Source organism: Aythya fuligula, chromosome 9 (genome assembly GCF_009819795.1).
Source record: "Aythya fuligula isolate bAytFul2 chromosome 9, bAytFul2.pri, whole genome shotgun sequence".
NCBI lineage: Eukaryota > Metazoa > Chordata > Aves > Anseriformes > Anatidae > Aythya > Aythya fuligula.
Genome location: NC_045567.1, coordinates 16,385,302 through 16,411,768, shown reverse-complemented (window position 1 = coordinate 16,411,768; position 26,467 = coordinate 16,385,302). Strand labels below are relative to the sequence as shown.

The 26,467-nt window shown below is 47.1% G+C and overlaps 2 protein-coding genes across 2 annotated transcripts in view; both read right to left on the bottom strand.

The window, feature by feature from the left end:
• The window catches only part of PSMD1 (proteasome 26S subunit, non-ATPase 1), a 71,229-nt gene extending 54,135 nt beyond the window's left edge, over nucleotides 1-17,094 (bottom strand). Inside the window, exons 1-16 of the mRNA XM_032193076.1 lie at nucleotides 17,014-17,094; nucleotides 14,959-15,002; nucleotides 13,884-13,957; nucleotides 13,469-13,638; nucleotides 12,299-12,504; nucleotides 10,750-10,893; nucleotides 9,699-9,925; nucleotides 8,554-8,614; nucleotides 7,168-7,296; nucleotides 6,276-6,364; nucleotides 5,534-5,612; nucleotides 4,242-4,415; nucleotides 3,217-3,328; nucleotides 2,420-2,616; nucleotides 1,748-1,843; nucleotides 1,138-1,202 (exon numbers count right to left, since the gene is read on the bottom strand). Coding sequence (XP_032048967.1) covers nucleotides 1,138-1,202; nucleotides 1,748-1,843; nucleotides 2,420-2,616; nucleotides 3,217-3,328; nucleotides 4,242-4,415; nucleotides 5,534-5,612; nucleotides 6,276-6,364; nucleotides 7,168-7,296; nucleotides 8,554-8,614; nucleotides 9,699-9,925; nucleotides 10,750-10,893; nucleotides 12,299-12,504; nucleotides 13,469-13,638; nucleotides 13,884-13,957; nucleotides 14,959-15,002; nucleotides 17,014-17,029 — 1,883 coding nt within the window. The 5' untranslated portion in view covers nucleotides 17,030-17,094. The remainder of the gene's footprint in view (nucleotides 1-1,137; nucleotides 1,203-1,747; nucleotides 1,844-2,419; nucleotides 2,617-3,216; nucleotides 3,329-4,241; nucleotides 4,416-5,533; nucleotides 5,613-6,275; nucleotides 6,365-7,167; nucleotides 7,297-8,553; nucleotides 8,615-9,698; nucleotides 9,926-10,749; nucleotides 10,894-12,298; nucleotides 12,505-13,468; nucleotides 13,639-13,883; nucleotides 13,958-14,958; nucleotides 15,003-17,013) is intronic.
• Nucleotides 17,095-18,598: 1,504 nt separating this feature from the next.
• C9H2orf72 (chromosome 9 C2orf72 homolog) lies at nucleotides 18,599-24,662 on the bottom strand. The gene is made up of 3 exons (XM_032193297.1): nucleotides 24,113-24,662; nucleotides 21,126-21,242; nucleotides 18,599-20,186 (listed from the first exon to the last, which is right to left on the bottom strand). Exons 1-3 carry the CDS (start codon nucleotides 24,660-24,662, stop codon nucleotides 20,098-20,100), a joined length of 756 nt encoding a protein of 251 aa, XP_032049188.1. The 3' UTR covers nucleotides 18,599-20,097.
• Nucleotides 24,663-26,467: the final 1,805 nt, after the last annotated feature.

Genomic DNA, 26,467 nt, shown 5'->3' with positions numbered 1-26,467 from the left:
GAGACACAGAGGAATGATCTGGGCTCATGAAACCAAGCAGAAGCTCTTGAGAGACGCCTGCTGACCACAAAAAGAATTAATTCTGCTTGTAAAATACATTAAATTTCAGCTTTCAGATAAAACAGAATGGAGTAATTTCTACATGAGAAACAACTTGGTTAATGACAAATTGGCTGGTGACATCAGTAACCTGGTTTTTCCCAAACCATCTTTAAGCACCTGTTACTATCTTGCTTTTTTCAGAAGAATTTATGTACTGCTACTAACCCAAAGAACACAAAGATTTTAGAAAATATCCATTGAAAATTACAGCCCTGGACCCCAGTATGCACTACCACCTCTCAGACATACTCAAAGGCTACTGCCTGGCTCAATGCTCAGCCTATGCAAATTCCTGTATTAGCAGATAAAGACAGGGTTTAGTACTTGGGGAGCTTTCCAATTCCCCCAATCTGATCAAAAACCCAAAGCAACCTCCCCTTTCTCCCAGATACACATACAAAAATACCCACACAACTTCTTACCTAGGGAACCGTAGAGCACTACTACAAAAATACCAGTGCACTGACAGATTTTTACTTTAGACAATCAAAGCAAACATCAAAATCAGTTTGCAGTGGGGCTGCCATTACCACAATGTAAGCCCAGTAACCTGTCAGGGTTTAACAGGGGATGTTTAAAAAACAACAGCAAAAAATGCAGGCTATTTCAACATCCTTCTTCATGTTAGTTTTACCAAGTCACAATCTCCAGGAACATTTTAGCAATTAGGTAGGCATGTTTGTCTGATCAGCACAGCTTTTAGGATGCCTGGCACAAGCACTGTATATTTAATTTTTAATCAACTCTCAATCTTGCAAATATTAATTTTTCATTCTGTTTGTCATCTTAATTGTTTGACTAGAGTTAGATGAAGTTGGAAGTCCGGAAACCTGCTAAAAGGCTCATTAAGCATCTACTGAACATTTGAGAAGGCTCCTATTTTGGACCCAGTTTTAATTCTCAATTTTTTGATATTTTTTAACCTTCACTCAGCTAGCAATTGAGTTATTCAATGCCAGCAATAGCGTACACATTTCCTGAAAAGAACAGGCACCAAATCAAAAGCTGCGGAAGTGACCAAAAAAGATACTGTACCTGAATAAAATGAAACCAAGCGACTCAACAGCTGCACGCCTCACATCATCGTTCACATCACTTACCTACAAGGTGGAAAACAGGATATTCAGAATATAGTTATAACACTTGAGGACTCTGCAACATTTTGGATGAGTTGTCAGGCACACAGGTCAATCAGGAAGACAGATGTATACAGAAAGGAAGGTAACAATCATGGTAAACCTTAGCTAAAACAGCTTTGCTTTGGTTCACATACTGTGGCTGGAAGCTTATCAAAGAGGAGGCAGACCCCATCTTTTAAGGCTTAAGTTGTTTTTTTTCCTCCAGCCCGTCATTATGCAGACCATTCACTGCAAACTCATTACCAATTACCTGAGAATCAAGTTTTATTTTTTTTAATAGATTCCTTTTTGTGATACCAGATTCTCTACCTGTATGTCTACTTATTCTAATACCAGAAGAAGAACCTACTATTTCTACTCCCAGTATTAAAGAAAGCTTTCATTACTTTACTTTCTCTGATTTGGACCAGAACATTAACACTGCAGACGCAAAGCCTGCCAAAGCAATGTGCTTACTCTCTCACCACTGATGTCTTACTATGTGTTCCTAAGACCCCAGTACTTACAGCCACATGCAGCAGGCGTCTGATAGCCTTGTTGTTCCCTGAGCCACAGTATGCCATAGCAACTGTGTACATGCCAGAACGACGGAGAATCGGATCCTGGAAGAGAAAGTGTCAATATTTAACATACATCCTATCAGACTCAGTAATTCCAAATACAAATCTGTTCCTCTCTTGGGCTTGTAAGCTGCAAGCAGGCAGCCTCTGTGCTTTATTGTTTATTATGGATGAATAACAGAACAATTCCCAAAGCAGGATATGTCATCTACCTATTTCAGTGGGCCAGAAAGTTGCTATGACACAGATGCCAAAGAGCATCAGGTAGATGTGTTACTCTGCTTCATATTCATTATTTGCTTTTGAACACTATTAGATCCTCATGAGCGAACCATCCACAGTCAGCCTCGTCTGTTTTTAACCATTACATCCTGTTCTGCTCTTTGGTGTTCTGTTACAGAGGCTGGGTATCACACAAAGGAAATATTAAGACTAAGCACCATTGTTCCTGTATTTTTGATCAGGAGAAAGCAATGTGTGTAACACACCCACTTTAATTCTATGTAAGAACCTCCCTGGGATGAAATAGCCAACCCACCACAGCTTGAATTTTCAGAAAAGAACAGCGGATCACCTGTATAACAAAAGGACCTGGGATTAAGACACAGCTAAACTCACCTTATCTCTGCAGAGACTCTCAATGAGAGCATCTGCCTCCTCCATTCTCCCATACATCACCAGAGCAATTCCAACAGCAAGGCCTCGCAAAATCTTTTCATGCTGGGTTTCCTGTGCGTAGCCGACCATGTCCTCAATTGCCTGAGCATTTTTAGATCCCAGCATAACCAGTCCCAGTGCCAGGCCAGCTGCTTCACCTGCACAGCACAGAAAAACAAAATCCAGCAAACTCAGCTCCTAAAAGCTGTAAATATTACACGGGATAGAGGCCAACAGGTCACTTCAACATCACCATACTCAGCAACCCCAGTATTCACAGACAACTGTGCTTGTAAAGATAACCCACCAGCCACGAGTTAGTGCCCTCCCCCTCCAAGTTCCAATTTATCTTCGTAGGCCAACAGCTGCTCAGATAATTTTCCTGCAAACCCCAAGCTATGCAGCAGTAGCCCTTCAGAAGCTTCTCAGTCAAAAAAAGGGCACATGGCTCTGGAGATCAACTACACTGAATAAAAAACATATGACAAAGTTAAGAATAGAGCAAAATAAGAGACTGTCTAAAGACCTACCATATCTTACTAACAATTGGAACAGTGCCAAAGACCAGTCCTGACAGGACCTCTGACTATTACTACCACATAACTAAAGAACCATGCTGATCAGGAAAAGGTTAGCTAATAAAACACAGCTAAGGCAACCCAGAAAATTGATCTATGTTGCTAACAGAAGACTTAGAAAAAAAACAGATGCCTGATAAGGCCTCAGATGGTTATCTGCTTTGAAAGCTGAACATTTACCTGTCACTGCATCATCCTGGTATAGATTTGTTTTCAGCAAATCGTACACATCTTGACGTGCCGTCCCCATGGCAGCAAGACCTAAACCCAAGCTGCCACCATGTCGGACAATCTAGAGAGAAGCATATGCAAGTTGAGTCATCATAAAACAGTAACAACATGGCTTCAGTTGAAGCAGATGTCTTTCTAGCAATATAAACCTGCAAACTTTTAACCCCAAACCACCCATTATGATCTCCTGACCTGTCAGAAAAGCCTCTTTTACCTTTTAAGGCAGTAACTGATTAGAAGGAAAGAAGCTAGATTAAAAGCAGCAGTTCAAAGCCCATAACGAGTGTCAGAAGCTTTCCACATAGCACGTGAGACTTTAATACCTTTAAGCTCTTTCCCCCCACTGCGTGACTTATGTAGTACCACAAAGCTGTACCATACATAAAAATTGCTGCCCAGTAATAGCATTTAAATAGAAAGGTAAATCAGTACCCACTTAAATTGGACCTCCCCTCTTGTTCTAACTGGATATCGGAAAAGTACTACACTCGCAATAAGATGAGTGGGATCCATTCACAGTATTTTCAAAGATACAGTCTGAAATTCCCAAAAGAAAATAAAGGAACATGCTGGGAGAAATACTAATTGATTTAAACTTTAAAGGAGGCTTTTTGTAGTGGTCTATAAACGTTAAGTGGGGAAGGAAAGCACGTTTTTTGTGTAAAATGCATTCAAACCTACAGGGAGGCAGAAGCATTTTGTGGCTTATTCCTTTGACAGCTAAGCCATAAACAGTAATGGTACTTTAGCACTGGAGGTCTACTAGCAGAACAAATAAGATAATTAAGTAGTAAGAAAATGAAGCTAGATTCACTGTCATTAACATAAAAACTTCCTAAAAACCTTACTTAAATTGTTAGCAAAAGGTTGCTAAAACCCATAGGAAGTCACAGACTTAGTTACTTCTAAACCGGCTAGCACCCTTCTGGACATTCCCCAAAAAATCAAGGTTTATTACCAAACCCAGTACGTACATCATTACTGGCATTCTTCAGCTGGTTCAGCAAATAGTCAATGATGTCACCACCATGGTTAGCATGAATGAGACCCAAGGCATAGAGGCCTCCGCCCTCCTGGTAGGCTGATCCCGGCGAAGTGTCCTTGGGTAGGTACGTTGCCATTAGCTGAAGTGCTTCTTTCTCATGACCCTGCATGTCCAGAGTCCAGCAGAAAGGGAAAACAGGGAGAATCGAAAGGTGAAAAAACAGTGGATGCAAACACTTTGCAATAACATTTAAACAATATTTAAATAAGTCAGGAGAAAACTTGTCATAGCCATTGCTTTACTTTCTTCACAAAAAGTTAGCCTTTCAGTGCTGTATGATTAGCAAAGAATACTTCAGTACTGAGATTTTATCCAACCCAGAACAGGAGTATGCATCAATCACTTGATCACTGATCTAAATCAAGGACAAATTTGGCCAGAAGCTACACTGATTCACTCACTAGAGAACCTCAGCAAGGATCAAGACACACAAAACCATTAAAAAGACTTCTTGCTATTTCAAAAAAGCCCTAAATATACCCTCTCCTTGAATGAATTTGAAGAAAGCAATTTCTTAGTTCACCATTGAAACTTTCCAAAACTTACTAGCAGTGAGAATTCTGGTCCTGTCACAAGGCCAGAAAATACACCTAATATACACCTGCAATTTTAATAGCTAGAAATTACTGATTCCCTGCAATTGGCAAAGGAAGAGAAGATCTATGAACAAAGTTTAGGAAAAAAGACATCTGCTCTAATGCTGCAGTACCAAGAAAGCCATCCAGCTTTCGTCAGCCTAGCCTAACTCCTCAGCTAACTCCTCTATCCCAAAGCATTCAACACAAGACACGTGCAATCTATCAGATTAAAGGTATTTAAATCTATTCAGCAAGAGACTCTTCCCGCTCAGTATCCCTGAGAGATGTTTTGTCCATCAGGGAAAAGGCTTAACTGGGTACATCCATTAAGTTGATCACAACACTCATTCATAAGCTACTGAGTTCTGACTGCAGTTGAAGGCTCTCTCCTTAAGCCATGTTACCCAATCCCCTTCTCACCATCAGCAAAATACACTTTGAACTAGATGAGATATTCACCATGTTGGATTTGATAAAGCAGAGCTTTTCTTCAGGTCAAAGACACAAGCTATGATATGGCTGTGCCTCATAACAGACTAGGTTAACTGAAGTACAGGCAACATTCAGAATCCCCCCTTCAATGTTCTCTGCGTTGAGAAATAAATCTCTCCTACTGAACAGAAGGGAATGAATGCAACTTTACCTTGTGTATAACACCCAAGCTGGCAGTAGCAGTAAACTTAGCCCAATTAGTGGCCCTGGCCAGCCACTCCAAATTGTCTCTGTAAGAAAAAAAGATACAGGTTAGATAATTTTACACACAGCCCACTCCTCACTCTGCAAGCAATGTTTCACAGCATTAAAGATTGCTTTCACACCAGAAAACAGTTCCAGAAGGCAAGGCTAACTGTAATTACACTTTGTACCTCTCTCCCCTTCATCACTACTGCTGTTTGGCTGGCAGGAGTCAAGCTCCTACATAGCAGTGATCTCAGTGAAGGACGGAGAACAGTCAGTCAATATGCAGCCCATTAGCTTTGTGGGAGAAACCTGAGCAGAGTTTCTGGTGTTTTCCTCAATTTCCTGGGAAGGTCACTCCTGACATTTCCCTTCCCAGAGTCATTCATCAAGAGCCAGTGTCAGTCTCTACCAGAGAAGATACATCACCATCGCAGAAACTCTCCAACTAGTAAACAAGGAGAACAGAAATTCCAAACACTCCAACCTGCTCGTGTGGTTACCGTCCCAATAAAGCCTACTTGTGAGGACAGAGAAAAGTAAACAATTCCAGTTTCTTCTTTCTATCCTCAACTTAGCTTTCAGACCTTTTCATATTCTAAGCCCAGAGTTCTGCAGCCACTCATTAAAACTATCAGGCTAAGTAGGGCAACAATGTTGTTCATACACTTCTAAATAATACCGGGGCTTCCTGGCCATGGATTTACCTAAGGAACTGGTCGCTGGTTGTACCACAGTGCATAAAGGAGTTTGCTATAACCGTTGCTGTGTGACACACGGAATTCCGCACTGCATCCTGAAAAAATAAAAACAAACAGTATCACAGCCAGCCAAAGACATGCCCCAGGTCACTTAACAAGCTTGCCAGTACACTAGAAAAATGGGTTGTAATTAGACTCAATTTAACCAGCAATTTCCCTTTAATCAGAGTTAATAGATTGTTAATACACTCTAATATATCCTCAACCCATCTTTCCAGTGCAAATCTATCCTCTCTCTGAGTTTCTGTCAGAGGCACGATTGCTTCAATTACAGCTTAACAGAAGAATCCCACTTCTGGTTTTCCAAACCAAGCATTGCAGTGCACGCTGCTGACTTTTTCAAGCCATCCCTCAGCCGCTACACAGGATGACTCCAAAGCACTTAACAAGCAGATGGAAATGTTTTTCCGATATGCTTAAAGTACCTCCTGAAACAGATGAGCCCACTGACAATCATCCCCTACCATTTTTGCCAATGACATGCATCTCATTTCATTTCACATATAAAAAAAAAAAAAAAAAAAAAAAACACTTCCTGTAGTTTCTAATAATCTTTCAGCTTAACAGAAGGAGTTTGATTTACCTGTAACTTATTTGCCCATCCTTGAACAACACATTCCAAAACAAAATCAGTTACTCAGTTTACTAGCACTACCCAGGGTCACAGGTTCAAGTTATAAACGTTAATGTATTATGACAAAAACACAGATTTGTGTCCTCAAAACGGAGGGAGGTCATGCTAAGACAATAAGATGCTATATTGACCACATTGCTGTTACTTTACAAACCCAAGATGAATCAGATGAATCCAAGACAACCAATTTACAAAGCCTCTTACCTTTGTGTTTTTGAGGATCATGAGGTCCGTATTGTTGTTTCGTATTAAAAACTGCAGATGTAACTCAATGGCCATTTCCCCACTTAGAATTTTAATCATTTTTGAGATCTGGTCCTTAGGCTCTGGGTTCTTTACATATAAGCAAAGAGAAAAAAAAAGTGAGAACCTAATTAAAGCTCTGAGAAAACACAGTTCATGAAAAGCCACTCTGATACGTTCCCATCACCGCATTCCAAAATCTCACAGGTTTAGGGACCCAAGGGACATTGTTGCCCAAGCCCAAGGACTTTATTTAGAACAGCAGCTAGTAGAATTCATTCTAGGATTCTCTAACACACTCATCTTCCAGAGCCCTTCAAGAAAGACTCCCCCTTCCCCACTGTGGAACAGTTTCCACAACTTAAGTCCCAGCTGAAGTACCTTTTGAGAAGGATGTAAAGTACATTGCTGCTCTCTGGCATTACTTTAGTGGTCAGAGATCAGCCAAACATAAGTAGTTCAGCCCTTAAACTAATCCTCTCAATTATTTCTTTGTAGTTGGTATTCTGTATTGTGGAAGATTAAGCTCAAGAATGTTTCTGGCCCCAAAGATCATTTTTATGTGCTTATCCCTCAGCACAGTCAGCAATGCCAACTCAGCAGAAACTGATTCAAGACACCTTTACTACACAAAAGCACTGTTTACAGGTTCCTCGATGAGGCAAGAAAATTCACCCCTTTTGTTTTCCTCACAGAATATAACTTCAAGAAAACAATTCAGTTTGCCCTTGAGTAAAACATTATCCTTTTTAACTGATCTGCAAGAATCTCTCAAAGATTCCCAAGTCTAGTTTGCAAAAATGCGACTTGGGAAGGTGAAAAAACAGCTTGTCTTGGGTTTTATTTCCTTCTCAGGTAGCATTTCCTTTTCTCAGGATCAGAATTGCGTTAGCTATGCATAAAATGGTGAAATGCAATTGCACGTGCATGTCAGAAGTGAACTTGCTTTCTTCAGTACTTGGGAAAAGAATCTGAACAAAAGGATTCCACTGAGGAAGACAGCCACCATCCGTCAAATTTCAGGCTCTTTCTTCTAGCAGTTAGTTATTTCAAAAAAAAAAAAAAAAAAAAAAAAAAAAAGCAAAGACATAACCCAGCTCCTTCGTTTTTTTTCTCCCCTTTTCTGGGCTCAGCACTACCTGCTGAAATTACTTAATTCCTCCAGTTTTCAGTATCTCAACTGTTGGACTTTTATATTGTCAGTTACTTTGTCCTCAGAGATTGTCACCTTGACTCCCAGCAAAACAGAAGTGAAATTACTTTTCATTAGGTGAACCAATCCAACAACTGCAGGTTCTAACACATAAGAACTATTAAGCAAGGCACATTTTTGGAAACGACACTCACAACTTCTGCAGACTTCCCTGCACAGCTGCTTCCTGGTTTCTCTTCTGCTTCCATAGCATCACTGAAAAAGAATAGAAATGCAACCCAGTTCATCACTCAGAGCTAGCCAAGTACTGTAATTATGGCTAAACACTATTCTGAAACAGTAGTCCAGGATTTGGAGATGACAGCTGAAAATAACAGGACTTTGACAATACAAGGGCTGTCTTTCTGGAGGTCATTGCTGAGAAGCAAACTCAGTTCAGTTGCCAGGAGACTTGAAGACAAGGGCCTGGAAATCCCCACCCTCCAACTCCATCCAGAGAGGCAAAAAAAGAGATGCTGGTATGGAAGGAACAGGCAGAGACAAGTGAGAAAACAGGGTCAACAACCAGGCAGCATGGGTAATTATGTCCTCACCCAAAAGCCTTGAGCTCATCACTATTAAGATAAACACTAGAGCATTGAAATGGAAAGAAAAGTTGTTAAGCTGCTGTTAGCATCTTGTCCTAATGCTTCAAAGAGGGATTTATCAATTACTTTGTGCCTTGGCTTTTATTCTCTCTTCTTCTCTAGTGAAATAATGCTTGCTATATCCATATTGCTGATTTATAAGCTTTTTGAATGAGCTCCTCACAACTACATAAGCTCTCGCACTTAGCCAGCCTTGATCTAGGCAGCATTTTCCATCACACATTGTCAAAGATAGTGCAGGGGTCAGGCTGCACACAGCCATGACAGCTCTGGAGCAATACTACAATATCATCTATGAACTCTTCACAGAAGCAGGCATGAGAACAGCTACAATCTGAAGCAAAACCCACAACTTTTTGCTCACACCCACTACTTTCTTAGCCCTACCAACTTCTACGAAGACCATACAACATCAGAGCACTCCAGAGCAACTCGCACTATAGCTTAATTCATTACTGCTCATTAGCTGAGCTACTCGAGCCACACAAGTGCACCATGCTTGCATCAACTGCACAGGAAATGCACTTTCTCAAAGAGTGGATTCCGGTAACATTCGATTTTATGTTTATTTCCCTAACTTAAATGGAATAACTCAACTGCTTGGAATGGAGAGCCATACACAGAACAGGAGGCTCCACCAGAGCAGGACTGTAACTGAACAATTCTGCCTTTCCTCAAGCCAATGCCCCCACCTGTCTTTCTCTGATCCAGGGACAGTGCCAGTGTTGGTGGATCCAGGCACAGAGGCAATGGGAGTTCCGACAGTGCGGAGATTCTGGATCACAGAGGACAAGAACTGCTGGCTAGCACTTTCATACAGATCAAAGCAAATTTGGTAGGCCATGAGGAGGTTATCTTCCTTCACCAGTTTTTCCAGGATGTCGCTTACAGCCTGTGGGTCATCCAGGAATATCAGGCACTGAGGGAAAGGAAGGGAAACAGAAAAGAAAAATCAGAAGACATCATCTACTTCAGAATGAAAAAGAAACACAATGTGAGGCCACAATCCCTTTTCCCTATTGCCTGATCTGCTGCTTCCATGGAACACCACTTCAGAGAAAGAACCATTCCCTCTCTCTCATAGGAGATAAGAATCTTCAAAGAGTTTTCACAGGTCAGTTTAAAAGCAAGACCAAGCGTTACAAATTCAAGACGCACCATTCAAGCTTTTCTATTTATTCAGCTTTATCTTTGGAAACTGACCATGTTATCCTACTAAACACAAATTTCCAAAGCACATTAAAGTATCAGTCATTTTGTACGGTTGTCTCAGCTAAAATGCAACAGGAGTAACACTCCTAAGTCATGTGTACATCGCATCCCAATATTGTCAAATGCTTGAGAATCTGAGTAATTTGGTATCTGGTTGTTTGAATACATTCAGACAACAGCTTATAAAAAAAAAAAAAAACAGTTGTTTTTTGGAGGAATAAATAAAATTCCAAACTGTGAAGCTGCTATCTGATCCTCCCTACAGAAGCTTAAAATAATCAGCCATCTGTGTCTCCAAACTGCCTTTGAACGTTTCACTATTAATTGATCAAGTGTACAGTATTTCCATCGCTTCTTTCATGTTGATTTCGTTAGTACATACACTTTAATTACTCAACCAGGAAAAAGTATTTCATTTAATTGAAAAAAACAAAACAAACAAAAAACAACAGATCACAGATGTATTTGAATTGACATCTACAAGAACAACAACTGCTGAGTGATCTTTAAACAGCACTCTGAGAAGTTTACCTGGCACACGTTGATGAAGTCTGGTTTCTCTAGATTCATGTAGATTTTAACTAGAACTCTCAAGACTTTATTACGGAACTGTTTATTTTGCATCAGAGACATGCAGAGCTTCAAGCTGTAGGCTAGCATCCCAGGAACATCATTCTGAAACAAAAGTCAGAGATATGAAGTTTAGGTTTGGATTGACAAGAAAGGATTTAGAGATTGAGATAAAGCTACCTTCTTTCCATTTTAAAAAGCAGAGAAGACACACACACAAAACTTCACACTTTCCCTTTTCAGAAAAATCTCTGCAGAAGACCCATCTTTAGAAAAGCTTATATACTGGTATATTGCAATGTAAAGAAAAAAATACTACCAGAAAATGTATGGGACAAATATACAATTCAGCAGTTAAATTGAGTCTTTAATTTAGACCTAAAATATGCAAAAGATTAATTTAAAAGTTTGATACTTATTTCCCCCCTTCAGCTTTCCTGTTTGCTTTCCTAATGAAATTCACTGCATTAACATAAAATGTCAACAAACCAAACTGTGAATCAAGAAAATATCTCCAACACACCTGTTTCTTGCTAGAGACTGAGAAACAGATTTCATACTAGACTTCAGAAAAGCAGTTTGAAATGAGTGATTTGTAATAGGCAATGAAGTTAGTAAATGCATAGCACAGTAAAGGGAACAAGGAAAGCAAGACAGATGCCTGATGATTATCACTCCCAAATACAGAAATAGGAGACATCCAAGAATACTGGAAAGCTCTAAATTATACCACTTCTTAGTTTAAAGGATTTACTTGTTCTGGCATACGACTGAGGCACTGCAGCACAACAAGATGAGACATACTCACAGAATTACTGCAAATGACTACAGGCATGCTTCTCTTAATGCTATGTCTTGGTAAAACGATTTATCTTAAACCCTCAACGAGACACGTTAAACAGACTGTACTGCCCTGCAGCCAGGGTGGACTAAGTTTGCACATGGCCATTTTCTAAGAATTAGAGCACCTCACCCAGCAACTGGATATTATTTATTATCATGCTGTTTTTTTTTAATTATTATTATTAACCTGCCATACATAAATCACTTACCTATCCCTAAAGATCCCTTCTACTGAATCACAGCAGATGACAGGCACAACAAAATACAAGTTCTTCTTACGTTTGGCCAGACCTACATTCTGCTTAGCCCAGTATCATCTCTGCTAGTAGCTGACAGGTAATACCTAAAGCAAACATCCAGGCTTTCTGGGAATTTTCCCCCAGCAGCTTGCAGCTCAGCAGTTTTTTTAAGCCAGTGGTCTCTTTATAATTGATTAATGATAGTCTTGAGCAGCTTTGTCTTTCATGAACATGTTGAAGTGAACCCCCTGCCCCAACTCACTCCCCTTCACAAAAACTGCATAAACTCTTCCCCCAGCTTTCATCTCTTATCTTGCCCACACAAAACAGTTCAAGTTCCAAAGCAACACAGATCTTGCACTTCGCTTCTGGATCCATGCCTGGAAAAGCCTAGCTGCATGTATGCACATCCTGTCTCTTGCACGTACCGATTCAAGGATTGTTTTCTCAAAGATGTCCAGCCTGCGCGTCTCGAGTGCAATGCCAATTGCCTGCTTGTACTTGTGGTCATCCAAGCATCGCTGGAACATTTTGTTCACTATCCCTTCTAGCCTTTCATCGACAGGTTTCTTCTCCCCTTCCGGCAGCTCCGCGTTCTCCACACACTGCTTGGTATAGTGGTCGATACATTTTGCTGAAAAGACATTAAAAAAATGTAGGGGAACAGATGTCAGCTTCTGAGATGTTTGCAATTTTCACATAGGTTGGAAAACAGAGACCAGTGGGGGGTCTACCTAAAATTCAATCCTAGCCAGCATATGAATTTATTCTAAACTAGGTAACCTGGTGCTCACCACGCTGGTCTTTTTATCTGAAAGGCGTGTGCGTACACGCATTCAACCAGCAAAACACAATGTATAGGAAACTGCATGAAGATGAGGCACAAGAGCTATTTGTGCAATCAAAGACACAAATGTTAGTGGAAGATGCTTACCTCTCCTAAGAAACTCTCATTTTAGCACTGAAACCAATAAGTTATTTTTAAAATGGAGCCAAGGACATGTTCTTTGTTCAAACAGCAGGATATTTTAAATAAATGCACAAACAGCAGTAGGAGGCTTCCCAGATCCATTTTAAGCATTAGCTGGGGAGACTGAAAGCCAGCCCTTGTCCATCAAAACCTCTCAAGGGCAACTGATACAAGTGGTCAATACTTTAAAAAAAAACAACTTTTACCTTATGCATGACCTGCTATTTTGTTTAAGGGGGGAGCAATAAAATTGTACCCCTCAGGTGTGCAGCTAGTTTTATTAGCTGATTACTTCCAAGGTTATGCTGACATTAACAACGACATCAGAACACAAATGAGAGAAGGGAAAACACACAAGCAAAGCAATTTTGGGGTGAAGAACTTGCAGTGAGATAACAGCTAAGAATAGGAAAAGATTGCCAGAACTCCCAAATGAGTACTATAAAAAAATCCCAAAGCAGATGGGAAACAACGCAAAAATAAAATGGATAAATGTAGCTGCAGCATTAGTTTGAATGAATATAAGAGGAAGAGGAACATGGAGAAAAGCAGCTAAAGAAGTGAAATCTCTAAATTGCAGAAGTTTTGGCAACACAAGAGCTTTTCTTTTACAGAAGCAGTTGCTTACCAATGATCGTCTCCACATATTCCGAGTTGTCATTGACGTTGAAGAGGTCACCTGCTCCCAGGGCATAGTTCAGCGATTCCTCAAAAGCTCCCAGGTGGTAAAACACTTTGGAAGCAACTAAAGCAGCAAACTGCCGGCTCCGGAAGCCCTCATCTTCATAGAGAACTTCACTGAAAAGAAGAGAGGGAAGAGCATCAACTCTCTGCACAGTCCTCTTAAGGCCACATAACAACTTGACTGAACTTTCATCTTTGGGACCACAGCACCAAGCCCACATCCACTTCAATTAGGGCTTTCCTGGATGTATGAGGCTAAATTCTATATTCGCCAGTATCAAGCAAGGAAAACTCCATCCATTTATATCTCATATTGTTTTAAAACAGCACACCCTGCAGTAGTGAGCGTTTACTCTTACATTTTGTCCACTGACTCGGAGATTTCTGCCCAGAAGTCATTGACAACAGCATTCAGCTTGTGAAGAGCAAACTCCTACATGGAAAAAAAAAAGTCATATTACGTTAAAAAAAATGCATTTATTACCTTACCTTGATAAAAATGATATGTGAACTAAGACTAATATGATAAGAACTGACCCACTTAAATATCACATTCTATTTGAAAAGATCTTTGTAAACATTCACTCATCTTTGTAACTCCTTTGCAAAGGGCTGCTCTAAGGCAGAGAGCCCTGATGCCCCTTCCCATGGTCTCTTTGTGATGACAAATTGGCTAAAAATGACTGACAGCTGAAATTCCTAAAAATATAAAGTTTTCAAAGCATTTGTGGCAACTTCAGCACAGCACACAGAACTCTGGCTGTGGTCTACACCAGCCATCACCGTTAATTTGGACACTGCGCTTTGGCAGCTGAACGATGTCCAGACTAGAATCAGCCCACCTGCAATCAGCTCGGAGAAAAAGCAGGGCTTATTCAGACCTACCGCCACCTATAACTGTTTCCAAGTGAAATATTCAGGGGATTGCCAATATTGTAAGATGGATCTCCCCCTTCTAAAATCAGTACATCACCACTCTGGGTGTTCAGTGTTGTCCTATGGATTCATACACTGTGGATAGCAGAGCTCTGATTGCTGTTCCCTTCTGCTACCACCGTGGTTTTCTTTCAAGAGAAAACCAGATGTGATTATTGTTTTACACATCTCCAACTGTGCTACAAATTTGATATTATTCAGCTGTGAATTTTACACAGTCAGAACGCAGCCTCTGGCACGCGTGTGAGTAACCAATTTCCATTACCATCAGAGAACTGGGAGCTTCGGCAAAGCTCCAGTTTGCTCCATGTTCAGAAGAAGGAAGTCTGCCATCTGTTACCACGTTATTTAAGCCTTTTCTTTCAGCTTTCAGGCTGGATATGATTTGTTGCTGTCCAACTGTTACAGTTACTGAGATCCAATCACTTCTGATTGGCACATAAAGCTCTCAGCACAATGCATTTGCCATTATTTGTTCCCAGACATAATCAAGGTTACCTTGAGCTGTGGCTCTTCTTCATCCAGAAGAGAGATAATTCCAGCTGCAAAACAAGATCACAGTCAGTTTGGGACTCTATTTTAAAGGTGAAGATCTCATTTAGCTCAAAAACAAAAAAAGATGAAAGAAGGCTGTCTCCGGAATACTGGTTTAAAGTTCTCAATATTAAAATTCAAAGGCCAGATCCATATTTGTATTAAAAATGAATATAAAAGCTCAGAATTTGTAATTGGAAAGGTATGCTCTCTAAAGAGAGAATCCTTCTTAGAGGAAAAGGTATGAGATAGGAAGTCTGAGAACCTGGATTTTACTTCCAGCTCCATCACTAGTTTGCTGCCTGTTTACTAGCAAGTCACTTCCACTTCACCTGAAGGGCGTGAAGATCATTTTGAAACATTCTATTTTTTTTCTGCCAGGAAAACATCGTATTTCTCAGCTTTATCACGGTTCCTGATGCTATCCCAGAACATTTGTACAAACAGCTACAGAAACATGGTTTAACCGACACATCAAGAAGAGAAGCCCAAAATGCTTGAAGAGCTCAATCTGAAGAGCTCACTCTGAAGAGCAGTTACAGGTGGTTCACTGTCAGACTACAAGGATGCAACTGAAAAGGTGGACAGACGATGTGCCCAAAATTCAACAGAACTCCCTGCATTTAATCTTCTACTTGTTACATAAATTGATAACCTTTTTAAATCTGCAGGAGGCATCAAGTTACAAAGGCCAGGAAGCCTACTGAAGGGCAGAGTCGGGCTTTCACAAGATTTTGACAAAAAATCAGGGAAGAGAGGGAGGAACCTGAGGGGGGAGGGATCTAAAAAGATGGCACGGAACAAAACTAAAACATACAACACAGGAAGGAAGCAGAGTAGTAGGGTCAATCCAGGTGAAACCTGATCAGAATATCACACGGCTGACCTAGGAGGCACAGAACCAAGCTTCACACTGAGACATGTAAGTGAGAATGTCTCCTGGCAGACCTGAGGCAATCCTTCCCTCCGCTTGGCACCGCCACGCCTGAGTGCTGTGTCCTGCACCAGGAGCCCTGCTTTGGGAGCTAGGCACAAACCGGGGCGTTGAGCAACACAAGCAAAGAGGTCCAGGGCTCAGAGCTTGGGACACTTGTGTGGGGAGGGCTGTAACTGTTCAGCCTACTGACATCTTTAAAACAAGCACAGCTCACATATGAGTAAGCTGGGTGTCAGCAGGAAGAGAATGATCTGATCGCTGTCAGATACGAACAGGAGCTGTAGGACCAAGGTTTATTTGGAGCTGTACAGGCTGAAGTGCAATGATAAGAAAAGTTTTCTGACAGAAATAAAGTTACTCATTTTGCCTACGGATGTTGTGGAATCCCCATTACCAGATTTTTTTAAAAAAAACAAGGTACACAAACATCCCTCAGCAAGGAGCACCGAGGCGGCCCCACGCCAGGCAGCACCCCTCCTTCCTGTGGTTTTCTGCTACTCTGCTCCAAGTATACATTTTGTTTTTACAAGCTCCTGCATTTTTGGTAAAAGCAATCTTACTGCTCTTCAACACACCACTTCCACCTTAATAGGCCTTTAAAACTAATTCCTGCTTCTACTCAATTGAAAACCTAAAACACAAAACAAAGAGCCCGGAAAGAGAAAGCTCCGTGCAGACCATTCCCCTCTGCACCACTTCCCTCGCAAACCAGGGCTCGGCCACACACCGATTTCCATCCTGAGCACCCTCGGAAACCCTTTTTATATTTTCTTACACTCCGAAAGACCCCAGCGGGCCCAGAAGCAGCGCTTAACACCCCCCTCCCGCCCCCTTTCCCTGGGCCCTCTGGTCTCCCTCTCCCCCCACAAGGCCTCTGTGGGGTCAGCACCCCCCCGGAGACCTCACCCCGCGGCTCCCCGGCCTCATTTCCCTTCAGAAGCCACGCTCGGTGCTTACAGAGCTCCCCGTGCTGCTCCCCCCCCCCCCATAACCCCCACCAGCGGCCCCCCCGCGGCCTTCCGGCGGCGCCCGGTGCCGGCCCTGACTCAGCGAAACCCCGGCGGGCGGCGCGGCCCCCTCACCGGCCGAGGTGATCATGGTGGCGGCCCGCGGACGGAGGTGGCGCCCAGCTCCGCCCCACCTCGCCTCGCCCGGCCCCGCTGCGGCAACTACGGCGCTGCCCCCCCCCGCCGCTCCGCCGCCGCCGCCGCTCCGCCGCCTCTGCTGCCCGGCCCGGAAGTGCCGCCGAGGTCCCCTTCCGGCAGGGCCCCTGTGGTTGTCGGGAGGGGGTGGCCGCGCAGAGCGCCTGATGAGAAAGGGGAGCGGGCAGGCGCGGGGAGGGCAGCCCTGCACGCTCATGGCGGCGCCCGGGGGCCTCGCGCCTCATGGGGGGGGGGTCCTGCCCCTGCCCCTGCCCTCCCCTCAGCCCTGCCCCGCCCTTACCCAGCCATTCCCCGATAATTCCTCCATCATTCCCCCAAAATTCCCCAAATCCCCTTCCCAATAATCCCCCCATCCTTCCCTCGATCCCTTTTTCCAATTCTTTCCCAATAATTCCCCAAATCCCCTTTCCTAATCCTTTCCCAAATCCTCCCCCCAGTCTTTCCCCGATAATTCCCCCAATAATTCCCCCAGTCCTTCCCATCTTCTTCCCCCAATCCGTCCCCAGTAATTCCCCAAACCCCCTTCTCCCAATTCTTCCCTCCCATCCTTCCCCCAATCTTTTCGCACCCATTCTTCCTTCAGTCCCCTTCCCCAATCCTCCCCCAATTCCCGAATCCCCTTCCCCCATAATTCTCCCAATTCTTCCCCCCGTCTTTCCCCCAAAATTACCCAAATCCCCTTCCCCCAAGCCTTCCGCCAGTCGTCTTGCCACCCATCCTTTCTTCAGTCCCCTTCCCCGATCCTTCCCTAATAATTCCCCCAGTCCTTCCCCTCCATCCTTCCCCCAACCTTCTTCCCCAAATCCCCATCCCCAACAATTACCCCCAATCCTTCCCCCCATCCTTCCCCAATAATTACTCAAATCCCCATCCCCAATAATTAACCCAATCCTTCTCCCCATCCTTCCGCAGTAATTCCCCCAATCCCCTTCCTCCAATCCCCATCCCACCCATCCTTCCCTCAGTCCCCTTCCCCAACCCTTCCCCAATAATTACCCAAATGCCCTTCCCCATCCCTCCCCCAGCAGCCCTATTTCCCACACCACTCCTGAGCCCCAGCCCAGGACCCTGTGTGGGCAGGTCAGGCTGCTGAGGCTGTCCTACAGAAATCCACCTCGGCAGCGGTGTCCAAATGGGCAGCGTTGGTTTTCTGCCAAATAGGAAAAAATATTTTCTGCTGGGCTTGAATTCCTCTGAGAAACCTATGGCTGTGGTGAAAGTTATTAAGGAGACGTACCAGAGCTCAACCCATGGTGCAGGAGAGGGCCAGCTCTGCTCCTCGTAGGCAGCTGCTGTTCCTTGCCTCCAACCTTCCCCACTACAAACAAGCAAGCAACCCACCTCAGCTGGTCTGGGTGCCATACACTGGGGTCACTTCCATTCCCTCCAAACACTCGTTTTATTTAAATGTAGAGAAACGTCATTGAATCCGTGTATAACATGATTTTAAAGACAACACTATAGGAAACGAGCACTTTGTAATTCAGAAATGAAACGTCTTTATTCATTACAGCAAACACTTAGAATAACAGAGCCCTTAAATTATGAAATCAATTAAACCTGTAAAATTTAATGCAGCACCATCATGTACCCACTTAATGCAGGAAAAAAAAAATAAAAAGTTGCTTCACTCCTCAGCCAAAGGAAAAGAAATACTTGGGGTCAGATACATTCCCACTCACACCTCTCTAAATCACTCGCACTTCATCAGTTTCAATGGAAATTTCAGTGCGAAATGTGCAATGATTTACCTATAAATTACCAGCAAATAAATCCATTGGATTTGTAACACTGAGGTTTAACCGCAGATCTGTAGTGGGTCGCTTCTTCATTGGTACATTCCGGGTGGCAAAGGCCAAATACTGCAAGAAAACAAAGATTTTCCACTCCCAGCCCAAAGGGCAGAGCAGCACCATCACAAAGGGCAACGACTCTAACCCCAGCGTTACCGTCGTCACCCTGGTGAGGTAGGCAAGGCGTCACCATCCCCATCCTGCTGGTGGGGAGACTGAGGCACGGAAAGACTGCAGACGGTCATGAGTCGGGTAACAAACCCAGCCCCTGCTTTGGGGAAGAGCTAGAGAAAATCCCAAGGCACGCTGCTGGAGGGGAGTGCTGGCTGGTGCCGGCAGTACCGCAGGTGCTCTGCTGCCACGGGGAAAAAGAAGTGAGAAAGAAGACAGACGGACACCCAGGGAGGACACACTGCCGCCATCCAGCAGGGAACAGGGAGGCAGGATGTGAGGGGCTGAAGCTTCTGGCCTGAGCTGGGTGAAATCCAAAGGGACAGCCAGGAGCAAACAGAGCCCAGCAGCTTGTGCCGAAAGCAAACCAAGACCCGTTTTCTGTGGCATTAAAATAAGCATGAAACAGGTATTTCACCATTATACATTCCCCGTAAACCAAGGACCTGCAATTTTGTTGCTCCACAGGCTACGGGTAGCCTTTTGGAACTGCTTAAACATTTCTTCACATGGCTTATCTACATCTAAGCCTTTTCAGCTGGCCAAGGCCTCATATTTAGTCCCACTGCAGTCTCCATGCCACTGTGTTGTCTTTTCCTTTTTTTTTTTTTTTCTTGATCAGAGAGAGGGCAGGAACTTCAAAACAGTGATAAAGCATGAAAACAAGGCAGCCAGCTCCGTTTGCCTGGGAGGCCAGCCCTGCTCTAAATTAGCAAGCATTCCCCTTTCTTCATGCAGATTGACACCCAAAGTCCCCACGTCACCTCGCCCAGGGTCCATTCCCAAAGGGCTTCTCCAAAGCCCAGTGTCCACCAGCAGCAGGCACCCCAAGGCAGCAGGGCGCAGGGCACGGGGTGGCTCTGGCATGGACCTCGGAGGCTGTTGGCAGCCGTGGAAGACCCTGGCGAATTCCAGCATCTCCTGGGAGCGGTGGGCTCTGCGAGGAGAGGCTGAGCAGGCACACAGCAGCTCCTCCTCCTGCTGCTCCACACCAGCCAGGCAGGACCGGGACAGGGATCGCGCCGGATGCCCCGCAGCTCTAGGTGCCCGCGCCTCCAGCAGCTTCTTCGTAGTTTCCATTAGGAGACAGGCTGGTCAGAGCCACTTCCTGGGGGTCCTGCTGGTCACCTGCAAAGAGCAAAGAGAGGTCAAGGGAGAGCTGGGTGGGAAACCCTTCCTTGTGCAAGCTGCAACTTAAACCAACACGGAAATAAAGCATAGGCATGAAGCAATTGCTGTATTCTCACAACCTAAGCACAGCTGTTGTTTGTTTTATTCATAATGGATTCTCATTTTGTTTTGCAAACTCAGCATCACTTCACCAAGCAGAGGTGACCCAAGAGCAAAGGAGCAGCATCCCTGCAGACAGCCCCACGGACTCCTGCAGACTCAGCAACCTCAAAGTGCTCTGTGCAGGTATCAGGCTTCGCCTGCCTGGCATCGACTGCAAGACCAGGCACATCAATTTTCTGAGCCGCTGTCTTCCCCTAGAGGAGCTGGCTCAGAGCTGCACAAATTGGCCATTTCAGTTGTTTTCTCAGACCCTTGTGTTTTTTACAGAGGACCCCCTTGCTTACACACTCCATGCAGCAGCGTGGATCTCTGCACCACGCCTGGACAATTTCCTTTGACTCAGTGAGCCCAGGGCTGGCTGCCCTCTTGCTCATCCCCGCCAGCCCCAAAACCAAGTGGTTTGGGAGCACTGCTCTCAGCAGTATTTGCAGAAAACATCATGTAAGATTGGGGTGATGCTTCCAATTCACTGTGTGGATGCAGAGCAGTCGTGTCACCAGGATCTCCTGCAAAACGCAGCTGAGCCCAGCAGTGCAGGGACATAGCTGGGCACCCAGTGTGGCGTTATTTAGACAAGTGAAAGGCCCGAAGACACAGCTGCCAGGTATCTTTAGGTTCTGGCCAAACCTGAGCCAGGGAAGAGATGTCTGGAACTGGAAATGGCCTCAGGAGGCCACCAGCAAGGGGTGTGGGCATGAGGATCACCAGGGAGTCAGTGAGGAACCTCCAGCAGTCACAGCAGGAGTACAAGGCCCTCGCGGGAGCTGGGCATACCTTCATGAACGTTGTTTGCATCTTTCGATACATGGCCTTTTCTCCGGCTCCTCCGGCTCCAAGAAGTGCATGGCAGGAAGGCAGGCAGCCTCCACCTCTCCCTCTCCTTCTCCTCTTCTGGACAAACCAGAGAAGACCAGTTCAGGACAGTGCTGGGTCAGCGCCGTGCTCCCCCCACCTCCCAACTCACCCCCTCCAGCAGCAAAACCAGGGCCCTCCTTGCCAAAAAGCACAGGGCAGCTCCTGGAAATCTTCATCCCAGGCTTCCAGTGCCTGGAAATTTGTCCCCACTGTGCCACAGGGCTGCCAGAACCCACCCTGAGGGCTCGTTTCCCCCAGCAGATGCTGTTTTGGATGGGGCAGGCACTGGTGGCCCAGGAAGAGAAACCTAGCAGGGGCTCAGCCAGCACGCTTGGTGGTCCTGAGAACTAACACGCCTAGAGCACTCCTGCAGGAGGAAGTTTTTTTTTTGTATTACCACACAGCTTCTGCCATCTCGACCTGCTGACCGCTCCCCCCTTTATTCAGCAACCTTACAGGGAGCAGGGGCCTGCAGGACACCAAGAAACTAAAGCTGTAATGCCTGCAAGGTGCAGAGTGCATGTGGCCTCCATCCACATACAGCATTTATTCTGGAGGACAATGAAGGTCACAGCTCACAAGCTGCTGGAGTGTTTCACTGTAACATGAAGGCTTGCAAACACTACAACAATTTTGCACGGTCTCCAAGAGCAGCAGCTCAGCATCCCCATTGAAATGCCTCACAGCCTTTCACCTCCTAATCAGATCTTATCTCCCGGTGACAAATGATAAACCGTTTCAGCGTCCTTCGTCTTATCACACCATTGCAACACCAAAAGCTTTACATTAGCCGCTGTTTCCTAGCCCTAGCCGTCCACAAACCAAAACCTGCAGCCACAAACACATCCCCTCCTCACAGACCGTGGGGGCTCTGCACACTCCGGGGCACCTGGCTCGTTTCTGCTGAGACCCGAGGCACGTGAGCGCCGTTGTTGCTCCCATCCCAGCTCCACCATACAATGAGAAGAGCCTGGGACCTTCCCAGCAAGGGGCTCAGCTCCAGGGTGGCTTTCCTGGGCAGGGCAGTGATGTGCTGGGTGAGGAAGGGGCACTGAGGCCGGTCTGAAATAAAAAGGGCACAAGCACACGGACACAGCCTTACAAGTTACACCACTGGCAACAGAAGTGGATGCTCTGTGTTCCTCCCAGTATGCTTATTCAGATGCAAGAGCAACTTTTGTCAGCTTAGCACAAGCCCCTTTCAAAACTGAGAAGGGAAAATTCAAAGCTGAGAAGGGAACTGTGACGAGCTCAGCCCCCACTGATGACATCTTTCCGTGGCACCCCTAAAACCTGCTTTGCAGGGCGCTCCACGCCCCCAGGCCCGTATTTCACACATTCCTCCCTCACACTACACTAAACATATCATTCTCCTTGGGGAAGGCCACAGGGTGAAGGAGCCCAGGCCACACTGAAGCAAATTCTCCTCCATGTGGCTGGCACTGCCACATCCCCAACTCTCCGGAGTGGCACAGCAGGAGCCACATGGAGATTTCGGTACGTAGGGCTCACAGGGGCATGAACTGAAGCCGACCCTGCAGCTGAGGAGCATCCTCATCACAAACGCAGGCCATGGCACACTTACATGACTAAGAGCACTGTCAGAGGTGAATTAAAGCTGAGTCCTCCTACCCACAACACGTACAAAGCACACACAAACAGGCTGCTGGCAGCGCCTGCTCAGGCTTTCTGCTCCTCTTTCTCCACCGCTCTCCAACCCCACTGCTACATGGAGCACAAATCCACAGCTACTCACAAAGATGTGAGCTCTGAGGCAAATGCCAGCAGTGCAAAGGTGAAAAAAGGTGACAGGCAGGGATGGTTTTCTGCCTCTGCAGCTGCTGTCCCACCAGAGCAGAACTGGAGGGAGCACTGGCATCTGGGAGATCACCAGAAGGAATTCTTGCAGTGGGAACAATGTGAGGAAAGAGAAAGCCGGCAGGAGGAGAGAAGATGGAAAGGGGAACAAGCCTGACTCAGCACAAAGGGTTGGCAGAAGACAGCCCCACACCCTCCAGGGGGATGCAGCAGGTCCCAGGGGGATGCAGTGGGACCCCTCAGGGGAAGGGCCCAGAAAGAGCAGAACGCTGGAGCACCAGGACATGAAGTGGAGCAAGAGAAAAGTGGGAAAAATGAAAAGAAGGAAGAAGAAAGGGGAACAGCCCAAGACAAGCAGTGTCTAAGATTAATGTGAGCCTGTATTTTTTTTTTATGTGGCTGCCATGGGGCAGAGCCTGCCCAGCTGCCCAGCGCCCTGTGCCTGCACACAACCACGCCTCGCCTCTCGCCTCAAGGTCCCGGTGACACCCAGCTTTCATCCTGCCAGCCTCACGGTGCTCACAGTGGCCACCAACATCGTGTGGTTTTACACCCAAACACTTTCTTGTTCCATCTCATTCCGTGAAGCCGACACGAGCACTTTCCTCCTGCAGGACCTGAGACACGGGCAGCACCCCAAGCCCCCATCCCCTGGATGTAAGCACGGTGTGCCACCGTGTCACAGCTGCCACCTGCCACATCCCTGCCACCCAAGCGCTGCCTTCTGTGCTTCCCAAGCTGCCAGGGCTGGGATCCCCACCGGGAAAGGGCAGATCCCATCGGGAAGGCTCAGACCCCACCAGCATGAAGCCGATCCCTTTGGGAACAGCCAGATCTCCCCGGAGAGGGGCAGATCTCCCTGCAATGCCGCAGCTCCCGTGGCGGAGAGCCAGGTCCAACCGAGGAGGGCCTGATCCCACCGGCCACCGGAGCAAATCCCATTGCAGCAGACCAAATCCCATTGAGAAGCAGCACTTCTCCTCGGGATGGCATCCCTTAGGGGTGGAACAGACCCCGATGGGAAGCACCACGCGGCACCCTGACCCACCCGGGCGGGATGCCCACCCTGTGCCCGGTACCCCCGGTACCTGCGGGGTGCTGCAGGGCTGCTCGCAGAGCTCGGCAGGCTGCGGCACGGCACTCTCGGAGAGCTGCGGGACTCCCGGGGCTGTAACGAGCCCCCTGCACGGTTCCCGGGGCCGGGAAGTGGCGGCGGAGGGTGGCGTCCAGCACCGCCGCATCCTCCCCGTCCCCCCCGGGCAGGAGGACACCGACGACGGCGGCGGGCGGCGACCCCGAGGGGAGGCGACCCCGCACGTCCCGCACCACCTCCCGCAGCCGTGCTCGGTTCCCTCGGCCCCTCGCCGCCCCTCCTCGGCACAGCACCAGCAGCAGCCCCGCCGACAGCGCCCGCCGCCCTCCTTCACCCCGGGACCGGCACCGAGAACGGGACGGGCAGCCCGGGGTCGGTGCCGGTAGCGGAGGAGCTTCGTCTCCCAGCAAATCTCGGGCGAACGAAGCCAAGGTGGAAGCCACCGGGGCTCCCTCGGCCACCTCGGCCACCAGCAGCACCGCCCGCCGCCCGCCCGCCCGCTCCACCAGCGCCCGCAGCTCCCGCAGCTCCTCCGCAGCCTCCATCCTCTGCAGCCTCTTCCCCAGCCTCCGCAGCCTCCTCCCCAACCTCCCCAACCTCCGTGGAGCCCGGCCCGCAGCAATGCACCGCCCCCCCCCCCCCCCCCCGGCCCGCCTCCCGGCCCCGCAGCTCCGCAAGGGGCTGGCCCCATAGCGACCCTGATAGATGAGGGGGTGACTGCACGCCCCACGCGTGTAATGCGCCCCCCGGGGCGGCGGTGGGGTGGCCTCCGTGGGCACCTTGGGCTGTAGCCCACAGCTGGCTGTGCTATAACCCCGATAACACCACGCTGCGGGGGTCAGCACCCCATACCCATACCCACCCCACAGCTCGCAGGTTCGCCAATTCATGCACGAGCACAGAGCCCCAGAAACACCCCAAAGCCGAGCTGCGACCCCACCCCACATGCTGCACCTCGGGGTCCCTTCCCACGCATTCCCCTTTTGCTCCCCATCTGCAAACACCGCATCCCCCCTGTAGCACAAAACACAGCCCCTGAGCCCCACCGGCCCTGGGACACGTCCCATGGGAGCACGGGATGCTTGCGGGGTTAAGTGTGGGGCTGTAATTAGGGTTTCAGTGCTGGCACATGTTTAACAGCCCCAGCACAGGGAAGAGGCCACGAGTTGGCACGCCTGTAGGTGAACCAGGAAGCTCCGACCTGCAGCACATGTGGTGAACGCTTTCCCTATTCCACATCGGAAGCAGGTCTCAGACTCCCAAAAATATTTAATAGCTCCCCATTTAATGGGGAAGGAAGGGCTCGGAGGTGCCAGCAGCAGGCAGCTGCCCTTGCAGAGCACCTCTGTGGGACATGGAGGCCCCAGAGCATCGAGGATGGAAGCAGAGCAGAAATTCATGCACCACCCAGCCACCTGGGGTCTGTGCTTCCCAAAAAGCCACCTTGCCCGCTCCCTGCCTGTCCCCTTGGCCACCAGCAGCTCCTCAGGCACAGCTGAGGTGGGGCAGCTCAGGGATGTTGCTCTGTGCCACCAGTTTTAAGCCAGGAAAAAGCGTGCTCCAGCTACAAAAGGTTTAGGAAACGCTGCCCCACACCAGCATCATGGGGCTGGACAGCCTGGGCAAGGGTTTCAGAGAGACTTTCTGCCCTAGCTCTTAGTAAAAGTAACTTACTCATTGACTAGTGCTGATAACCAGGTTGGGGGAGATAAACCAGGGGGATTAGGCTCCTCTGCCAAAGATCAGGGTCTGTTGTTGCAAGAGGCTACACTCCTGCGCCAGCATGGGGATCCTGAGAGCAGATGTCAGCGTGCCAGGGCTACAGTCGGACACGGTTCAACACCCAGGTCTGGCTTTAACATTGCCCAGGTTTTGCATTTACGAGGATCTCCTCTCATCTGGTCAGAATCCTGCTCGTGGCCCTTCATTTTATCTGGGGGAGAAGAGCCCTGGGTGCAGCCAGCACCAGGAGCTCTGCCAGGAGCAGAGCAGGGGCATCAGGAAGATGCAGGTCCCCAGCAGCCCACAGCCTTGGGGTTTCTCTGCTCACACCTTCCCCTCTTACAGAATTTTGGGTATGGAGCTCATACCAGGGGTTCTCCAGACACCAGCCACAAGCAGAAGGTCTCCAGGAAGGGCTTTGTACAGCAAGACGTCTGAAGAGCTCCTCCCTGCAAGCACCAAGCCAAGGAAAGGCTCGTGCTTTGGCAAGTTGGACCAGGGGAAACCCAGACCTGTTTGCTCTGAGGATGTGGGAGGCTCCCTGCAAACCAGCCCCACGGCACGTTAAAATTGCATGCCAGCCTGCCAAAACACTGCTGGCACATCCTGCAGCGTGGCAGAGCCAGCG